This window comes from Arachis ipaensis, chromosome B3, assembly GCF_059453495.1.
Source record: "Arachis ipaensis isolate K30076 ecotype BB chromosome B3, ASM5945349v1, whole genome shotgun sequence".
In the NCBI taxonomy this organism is placed as follows: domain Eukaryota; kingdom Viridiplantae; phylum Streptophyta; class Magnoliopsida; order Fabales; family Fabaceae; genus Arachis; species Arachis ipaensis.
In genome coordinates this window covers 11,535,907-11,546,250 of record NC_142438.1, presented here as the reverse complement: position 1 = coordinate 11,546,250, position 10,344 = coordinate 11,535,907, and the positions used below count along the sequence as shown (strand labels likewise).

At 32.5% G+C, this 10,344-nt stretch overlaps 1 protein-coding gene across 1 annotated transcript; it reads right to left on the bottom strand.

Moving 5' to 3' along the window:
- Positions 1–4,425: 4,425 nt before the first annotated feature.
- On the bottom strand, positions 4,426–7,069 carry LOC148569851 (uncharacterized). Its single transcript, XM_088506674.1, has 4 exons — positions 6,921–7,069; positions 5,916–6,243; positions 5,018–5,813; positions 4,426–4,640 (listed from the first exon to the last, which is right to left on the bottom strand). The coding sequence occupies exons 1-4, from the start codon at positions 7,067–7,069 to the stop codon at positions 4,426–4,428; spliced, it is 1,488 nt and encodes a 495-aa protein (XP_088362800.1).
- Positions 7,070–10,344: the final 3,275 nt, after the last annotated feature.

Here is a 10,344-nt window from a genome sequence, read left to right as displayed (position 1 = left end):
TGATTATTTTCTTTATTATTTTCTACCTCTCTTTACCCCACAGGGGATTACTCCCATGTGCCATGTTTTGCTTCGAAGAAATAACCACGCTCTTTATTTCTGAAGCAAGACAAGATAATTGCGCTGTATTTATATTTAAATTTATACATATAAAGAATTAATAATGAAGACGAAATCACATGTTCACAAATCACAACTATATATACGTTTGTTTCTGATCAATGGTGCCTGAATTTCAGGCTTGTTTTATTATAAGCTACACTATTCATGCAATTTCACTTATTGATTTCGTTAAAGGGGCATTTATTTTAAACATATATATATATATATATATATATATATATATATATATATAAAGTTGAGATGTATGTATGTTATTTTATAAGTCATTAAAAACATGTTAATTAAAAAAAAATAAAGCGATGGATGGATTAATTATTGAAGAACATATTCAATTATTACTACTACTCATCAAGACCACACAATAATTTCTGATTGATTTGATTACTCCTTTAAAATTTTCAGACAATTTCTGCGAGTTAGGTTAGGTGATAATTTGATTTGTAAATGTTGACGTGAGAGAAAAGCTAATAATCAAATTTGTGATTTTAAAAAAATAAAAAAAATTCATAAGCAAATAAAAAATTATAAATCCAAATTTGATCCTCAAAATTTTTATTTTTAAATTTGATCTTTTAATTTTTTTTTTCTTCTACAATTTTGTAATACACCTCTTATCTCTATGATACAATAAAACACACCTTTTCTAATATTAAAAATAAAAATACGGTATTGTATAGTACTACCTATTGTTTCAAGAATCGAATTGAACCTATTGATTTGAATGGATTAATTAAGAATTAGTTATTAAACCAATCAAATTTAGAACAAAAATTAAAAACTGACTAGTAATAAATTGGTTAAAGAATAAAAAAAAATCAAACAATCAATTAATTAATTAATCTATTTTTTAGTAATTAACCAATTTAAAATAATAAAATATTAAAAAATTATTTTAAAAAAATTATATAATTTATAGATAAATATATTATTTTATATATCAAGTTCAACTCTAACTAAAATTTGATTAAACTTTTAAATTTCTAATTTTATTGCGGTTCAATTTTCAAAAGTTTAGTACTACTTTGTCTTATTTGTACCTAATTTTACATGTAAAAGCCTATCTTTTTTTTATTTAGTTCTTTTCTTTCACCCCCACATGATAAAGCTTTGAAAAACTGCCCTTTCTTAGGGCTGCACACGTATCGAATCGGATCGGATACGATATCTGCATTTTTTCAGGCAAGATCCGATCCGTATACTTGCGGATCAGATCGGATCGGATATGGGTATATCCGCATAATTAAAAAAAAACTATTTTAAGATTCTATTTGACTATTTTTTCAAAAAAAAATCCATAAAATTCATTTTTCATCTGTTTAAGCCTATTTACTCCTAAAATATTATCAATAAAAGTTCTCTTGAGTAACAAAAAAATAATAATAACACAAGATTTAAATTTAATTATTCTAAGTTGAAGTACAACATAAAAAATTAAAAACAAGATATCATAAAATTCATAAAACAACACACTAAAATTCATATCACATTAGGGTTTGACTCTTCAATCTCCATTCCTCTTTGCTCTTCAATGGCTGCTTCTTCATCCCACGTCGCTGCACAAGACAAAGGCAAAGGTCCCATGGTAGAACCACCGGCTCCTCCAACTCTTCATGTGCTGAATCAAGTCAATGATAAAGTCATTGACGACTCACAACTCCAAGTCAATGACCCTAGAATCCTTGTTCCCTTCACTATAGGTGAAGACATTGTTTCATTGGTCCCGTCGAGAACTTGGAAAGGGCAAACAAGAAATTGTCTTTCTTCCCCAGTGCTTAAGGGAAAGATTTGGTGATCAACCAAGACCTTGATATCTTTTTTTTCATCAGCCAAAAGCCTTTTAGGAATAACCCAAAAATAATCCTCGAGGGACTGACTTCACAGCTTGGTACAAGCGCTTTGCTCCCTCGAAGAGCACTGCTTGGGGAGCTCTCGGGATTCAGGACCTTATAAGGCTTTCACACTTCTCACCTTCGACGCTCCCTTGGATAATTGGAGCAGTGACTTTTTTCTGGAACAGAACTACCAATAATTTCCATCTTCCTTGTGGGATGATTGGTATGTCACTTTTGGACGTGACTACTATTACGGGACTCTCCATTAGTCCTCCAGACTTCACCTCTGACATGCAACCCAGACAACAATACAACATAGGCCCTATGACCTCCTATAGTGTCTTTATTGCTCATCATATGGGCAAAGAAGGCACTCCTATTATAGATGATGAGCATGTAGTCTTTCTATTTTATTGGTTAAATGCAATTATTTTCTACTCTCGAAGTGTGCAGATGCAGAAGCTTTTCCTTCTTCTTGCTTCTTTGCTTCACGAAGGAAACAACCTCAATTTGGCCAAACTTCTTATAGGGCATGTTTTCGAAGAACTTGACCAATTTGTTATTGTCTTCGAAATGATTATTTGATCAGTACATGTGGTCCACTCGGACTTCTCCAATTATAGCTTAACGCCATTTTCGAAAAGCATATGATAATGCCTGGGGCTGGCGCTACAGACAAACAACACATTGAAGATTTTTGATTGGCTAATTTCAAACCAGATTTTCCAGAAGTACAATCGGATGAAGACCGATTTTGAGGTGTCTTTTCTCCTTCCATTCCTGCAAAGACTTCCACAATGAGGACCTCAACTTCTCCCCTTTCATGCGTCGAAATTGCGGTCCTGCTTGGCTCGAGCGTCTCCTCTTCCCCAATGATGCTGAAAAAAATGAGCTTGCCAATAGGAACTGGAAAAATTTGTTGGATGTACAAGTGATTCCTACAGGGTTACCTCAACACAAAAAACAACGTTTCAAAGTAACTCTATACGCTCCTCATTACACAGCCAGGAAACTTGGATTCTCACAAGCCATCCCAACTCCACTCCCCCGAAACAACAAACCATTTTGCCAAATCACTTTGACTTCTCAGAAAGAACTTGATCTCTGCCTCTTAAAAAATCAAAAACAAAAAGGGCTATAATTACCTGGTTTACGATCGAAGCTCATACATCACAAAATCTTGCTTCGATTGGTGGACTACTTACTACTCTAGGTACAGTCGTACCCTAGAGGAGATCAAGCGTTCTGCTGTTCAAGCGGTCCCTGCTGCTGAGGGTTCTCCAAAGAGAACTCAAAAAAGAAAAGCTGAAACTACAACTTCCTCACGTCAACCATAAAGGAAGAGTCGATGAACACCTTCAAAAACTTCTAGGAAGGTAATTATGTACATACACTCATTCTTTAACTATCATTCTTCAATAACCACATTCACTTGCAACTCTTTAAATATCAATCTTTTCTTAGTTACAGTTGCAACCATCAAGTGAAAGCTCTGATGAAAGTGAGCTGTCTATCCAGAATATTCTTGCTACGTCCTCACAATCGGAGGATACAATTGATTCAGATTTAGGCTCTCAATTGATTCGAAGAGTAAGACCCATTCTGGTAATACTATATCATTCTCACATAAATTTTGATTCACTCAAAATAAACTTCAACTTATCGCACCTTACATTTCAGCCTGTCACTGTTGCTCAATCGATTACCTCTTCTCTTGCACCTGACCAGTCACATCAACAACAACAAGGCTTTGGACAAACCACATCTCACTCATCAATCCAAAGCACAGAATCAGTTCAGCCTCTCCAAATCGCTTTTCCAATTTCGACGGGAACACATGTAGTAGACTTAACAAGGGAGCATATCCATCACTCACCAACACAAACTTTGATCATTGAGCATGTTTCTCCTATCAACCAGGCTGCACCTTCTACTGAATTGCAAGTGGCCCCTGATGCTGACTCTCCTTCTCGAGTCGCTGAGACTACTGCTTCAGATTCCCCATCTAGAGTTTTGGAAACCATTCCTTCTCCTCAAAGAACCTCCAGTCCTCCCCAACAAGCTGAACTTCAAAGTTTCCTTGGTCAAGGATCTGAAAATTTGGGTGTTTCTACTGGATCTACAAATGCCACTCCGGCTAACCTGGTCACCATCTTAAATCAGGCTATTCAAGAAGATGAAGTGCCTATTTCTACCCCTGTACTCATTGGTCCATCTACATCTAGTCCTTCATTTGAATTGAGTTTTAATACTCGAGAACAACTTTTATCACTTCTCAAGCTCCTGGACCATCCACTCATTAATTGGACTAATGATGTAACCTTGAACAGGCTTTCATCTGACCTCTTAAGTTCATCTTTTGAACTTCAAGTTTCGATCTTTCACTCTGTCATAATCAACCAATTCAAATAAATTACCAACAGAAGTGTAACTACCTAGGAAAAACTTCAAGAAATCAAAGATGAAGAGGCTAAAAATCAGGACTGAGGCAGAAAGCTATATTGCGACTCTTCAACCCATCAAAGCTTCCCGTGAAGAATTCTATTTGAGAATTTCTCAAGGTATTTCCATTCAAGCTCACTATGACAAGGAAGAGAGAAAGCTCGAAGTAGAATTGGCTCAGATCAATGAAAAACTTACCAAAAATTTGGAAGAGAAGAGCTGATATAGTTACACCTTTATCCACTGCCCAGCAAGAGTAACAACAACTTGTCCAAGAAATCATTTTTATTGAGGCCAAACATGAAGAATGTGAGAAGTAACTTGACAAGGCCCAATATAAAAAATTCAAGCATGCTGAGACACTTTCAATTCTGGACAATGAAAGGGTAAAGTTACGCTTAGACTTAGCAAAGCTTATAGCGCCTTACATTTCTTCACCTTGAACTTCAGTACTTGTCATGGTTTTCTTTATTTTCAGACTTATGCATTTTATCTTTAATTCAACAAACAATAATATTGCTTCAAATACTTTCCGTTAATCAAGTTAATTATATTTCCCGATTCGATATCCTTGATTCGATATGCATTTCCAGAATATAATCTTATCACTTGGAAAGGACCTTCCCAAGTATGGGACCATTTGCTAAGAACTCTCGATTTTTTTTCCATTGGCAAAATAACTTTTAAAACCAACTCGCCTATACTGAAGCACTTCTCTTTTATTTGACGATTATAATTTCGAGCAACACTTTCTTTTTGTCGAATCATATTTTCAAGTGCTAATATCCGCTCTAAGTCTAATTCATTCAACTCATCAAACATTGGATTCCAATAATCATCGACTAGCAAGTCATTCTGTTTTGATACCCTCAGAGTATTCAAATTGATTTCCAATGGTAGCATAGCATCATGACTATAAACCAATTTATAGGGCAAAATACATGTTGACCCTCTTGGAGAATTTCGATAAGCCCATAGTACATGACTTAACGTTTCATGCCAAGTTCGAGCTCTATTCCCGATCTGTTTTTTAATCACACTTATCAGGATTTTATTTGCTGCCTCAACTTGCCCATTGGCCTGTGCATAATAGGAAGTTGAAGTAACCATATTGATATTCCTCGAAGATGCAAAATTCTTGATGCGCTGACCAGTAAACATAGTCCCTTGATCAGTACTCAATGTTTGAGGAATCCCAAATCGATTGATTATATGTTCCTCAATAAAATCTATTATTTCATTTTGCCCAACTTCTATTAAAGGAACTGCTTCAACCCATTTTGTGAAATAATCAATTGCTACCAAAATAAATTTATGAAGTTTCGATGAAGGAGGGTGAATCAATCCAATTAGATCCAAAGACCAACCTCTAAATGGCCATAGTTTTATTATCGAATGCAACTCAGATGCTGGTATCTGTTGTACCGAATCATGTTTTTGACATTCCTGACACGCCTTTGCTTATTCAATACAATCTTTGATCATAGATAGCCAATACACATGATTGAAATGTAGCACCCATTTCATCTTCTTCCCAAATTGATGAGCACCACATATCCCTTTATGGACTTCACCCAAAGTAATATCTTTATCATCTTGACTTAAACATCTCGACAAACTTCCATCGATCCTTTTCTTATACAACTCATCAGCCATCAAGACAAAATTTATTGCCTGAAATTTTATCTTTCTATCAACTGGGATGCTAGGATTCTTTATATACTCAGCAATAGGCTTTCTCCAATCATTATCTTCCCATTCGCCTATACACAAAGCCCCCCTTTCATCTGCAGGCACTAAAATCTGATGAATACTAGCTAATTTTCTTAAAGTTTTTGGACCAATTCTATATCTCAAAGTGATTTAGGCTAATTCATTAGCGATCTCGTTATGAATCCTTGGGATATGAACTAAAAGAACTTTTCGAAAAGAAGTTAATAATTCCCAAGCCGTTGCCAAATATTTTTGCAACTTCTCATTATTACATTTGAACTCCATCGATAATTGTTTCAGGACTAACTGAGAGTCCCCTAGTATTTGGACTTCCAAAGCCCCTTTACCAATCAATATTTTAAGACCCAAAATCAAAGCTTCATACTCCGCCATATTATTCGAGCAAGGATATTTTAACTTGAATATGAATTCTGATGGAATCCCTCCTGGTGATATAATAAGAATTCTAACCCCTACACCATCTTTGTGCTTCGATCCATCAAAATATAACTTTCATCGACTTTAATGTCGAGTATATTTGCCCCCTGATCATTCAGAATATTTGAATTATCCACTAAAAAATCTGCAATGACCTAACCTTTCACAGCCTTGGCAGGGACATATTGTAAATCAAATTCTATCAGGGCGAGCATCCATTTCCCTAATCGACCTCGTAACATTGGAAAACTCAACATATATTTGATGAGATTAGTTTGTGCTATAACTTTCACCGATTTAGCCACCATATAGCACTTTAATTTCATACAAGTATAGTATAGGGACAAACACAATTTTTCTATCGGGGAATACCTTATTTCGATATTACTCAAAACTCGACTAAGGTAATAAACTGCTTGTTCATGCCTATTTTCGTTATCATAGGCTAGCATACACCCAATTGTATTTATAGATGCTGCAATATATAGCTTCAAGGGCTCATGAGGACGAACATTCGCCATTATTGGGACCTTAGATAAATAAGTCTTAATTGACTTGAATGCTTGTTTGATGCTCATTTGTCCATTCGAACTGCGAATCACTCTTTAGTTTCACTAAAGGTGCGAACACTCGAGTTCAATCAGAAAGATTCGAAATGAACCTTCTAAGATAATTTATTTTACCCAAGAACGATTGCACTTCTTTTTTCGATTTAGGTGAAGACAATGTTAAAATTGCATCAGCCTTACTCCTATCGATTGCAATCCCTTTTTTGTGAACAATGAATCCTAAAAAATTTCAAGCCGACACACCAAAAGCACATTTTAAAGGATTCAATTTTAACCCTTTCTTTCTCATGGTGACAAATGCTTTCCTCAAGTGATCAATATGCTGATTCACCGAAATTGATTTAACCATAACATCATTGATATACACTTCCATAAATCTCCCAATATACTCATGGAATATAGCATTCATTGCTTGCTGGTAAGTTGCACCGGCATTTTTCAAACCAAAAGGTATAACCACCTATTCATAAGTGCCTAACACCCCAGGACAATGAAAAGCAGTTTTGGATACATCATCTTCTGCATTGAAGATTTGGTTATATCCTGAATAACCGTCCATAAAACTTAAAATTTTGTTTTTCGCTGCAGAATCAATCAACATGTCTGCGAATTTTGGACACTTAAAATTCAAGCATGCTGAGACACTTTCAATTCTAGACAATGAAAGGGTAAAGTTACGCTTAAACTTAGCAAAGCTTATGGCGCCTTACATTTCTTCACCTTGAACTTAAGTACTTATCATGGTTTTCTTTATTTTCAGACTTATGCATTTTATCTTTAATTCAGCAAACAATAATATTGCTTCAAATACTTTTCATTAATCGAGTTAATTATATTTTCCGGTTCGATATCCTTGATTTGATATGCATTTCCAGAATATAATCCTATCACTTGGAAAGGACCTTCCCAAGTATGGGACCATTTGTCAAAAACTTTCGATTTCTTTTTCATTGACAAAATAACTTTCAAGAATCGAATTGAACCAGTTGATTTGAATGGATTAATTAAGAATTAATTATTAAACCAGTCAAATTTAGAATAAAAATTGACCAATAATAAATTGGTTAAAGAATAAATAAAATAATCAAACAATCAATTAATTAATTGAACTAATCTGTCTTTTAGTAATTAATCAGTTTAAAATAATAAAATATAAAAAAATTAATTTTTAAAAAATTATATAATTTATAGATAAATATATTATTTTACGAGGTCGTTTTTTACTTATAAGCTACACTATTCATGCAATTTCACTTATTGATTTCATTAAAGGGGCATTTATTTTATATATATATATATATAAAGTTGAGATGTATGTATGTTATTTTATAAGTCATCATTAAAAACATGTTAATTAAAAAAAATAAAGCGATGGATGGATTAATTATTGAAGAACATATTTAATTTATTACTAGTCATCAAGACTACACAATAATTTCTGATTGATTTGATTACTACTTTAAAATTTTCAGACAATTTCTGCGAGTTAGGTTAGGTGATAATTTAATTTATAAATGTTGACGTGAGAGAAAAGCTAATAATCAAATTTGTGATTTTAAAAAAATAAAAAAATTCATAAACAAATAAAAAATTATAAATCCAAATTTGATCCTCAAATTTTTTATTTTTAAATTTGATCTTTTAATTTTTTTATTATTTTTTTATAATTTTATAATACACCTCTTATCTCTATGATACAATAAAACACCCATTTTTTAATATTAAAAATAAAAATACGATATACTACTTATTGTTTCAAGAATTGAATTGAACTTATTGATTTAAATGGATTAATTAAGAATTAGTTATTAAATCAGTCAAATTTAGAACAAAAATTAAAAACTGACCAATAATAAATTGGTTAAAAAATAAAAAAAAAAATCAAACAATCAATTAATTAATCGAATTAATCTATTTTTTAGTAATTAACTAATTTAAAATAATAAAATATTAAAAAATTATTTTTAAAAAATTATATAATTTATAGATAAATAAATTATTTTATATATCAAGTTCAACTCTAATTAAAATTTGATTAAACTTTTAAATTTCTAACTTTACTGCAGTTCAATTTTCAAAAATTTAGTACTACCTTGTCTTATTTGTACCTAGTTTTACATGTAAAAGTTTATCTTCTTTTTATTTAGTTCTTTTCTTTCACCCCCACATGATAAAGCTTTGAAAAACTGCCCTTTTCTAGGGCTGCACACGTATCGAATCGGATACGATATCCGCATTTTTTCAGGCGAGATCCGATCCGTATACTTGCAGATCGGATCGGATCGGATATGAGTATATCCGCATAATTAAAAATAAACTATTTTAAGATTCTATTTGGCCATTTTTACAAAAAAATATCCATAATATTCATTTTTCACCTGTTTAAGCCTATTTATTCCTAAAATATTATCAATAAAAGTTCTCTTGAATAACAAAAAAATAATAATAACACAAAATTTAAGTTTAATTATTCTAAGTTGAAGTACAACATAAAAAATTAAAAACAAGATATCATAAAATTCATAAAGCAACACACTATTATTCATATCACATTAGGGTTTACTTTCTTAAACTATGCTATTTATATGAGATGTGCGGATATGCGGATTTACGGACCGGATCTGCGGATATTACTGCTAAATTCGCAATTCGATCCTACCATAATGTGGATCGGATCTGATCCGATCCGATAACTCTATGGATCGGATAATATCCACAAAATTCAGATCAGATGCAGATAATTACTGCGAATACGTGAATATTATCCAATCTATATGCAGTCCTTTCCTTTTTCCTAGTTAGAATTTCGAGGAAAGAAAATTCGAGGAAAGATTCTATTTATTATACTGAGTACTGTTTGGTAAGCAATAAATATCAACTAAGAGTCAATTAACAATTTATTAAACTAATTTTAATTTGTGTTCTTTTTAATCACAAACTCACTCTTCATATTATTGCAATCAATTAAAATTCATAACCAACCAAGTGTTCGAATTTTATTACGTCGGGTTGGCAAAAACATCTCTCATTTTATTGTTCCACGTTTTTTTTTTTTTGTTCCACGTTTAATTTAAATTAAATCACAACCAAATCTTGTCTACTTTTTATTTGAAAAAGAAGCCCTAAGCCCAAAAGGGAAGCGTATGGATTGCGTTTCAGTACATGTATTATCATGACAAAAAAAAAGGTACATGTATTAGGATCATAAATAGATAAAAAAGTACTAG

What these genes read in the sequence shown, in the direction of transcription:
- LOC148569851 (XM_088506674.1), bottom strand. Translation starts at nt 7,069, where the DNA reads ATGGCGAATGTTCGTCCTCATGAGCCCTTGAAGCTATATATTGCAGCA. An exon ending in TTGAGTAATATCGAAATAAG is followed by an intron (nt 6,244 to 6,920) that starts GTATTCCCCGAT and finishes TTTGAGATATAG; the next exon opens with AATTGGTCCAAAAACTTTAA. An exon ending in TTGGGAAGAAGATGAAATGG is followed by an intron (nt 5,814 to 5,915) that starts GTGCTACATTTC and finishes TCGGTACAACAG; the next exon opens with ATACCAGCATCTGAGTTGCA.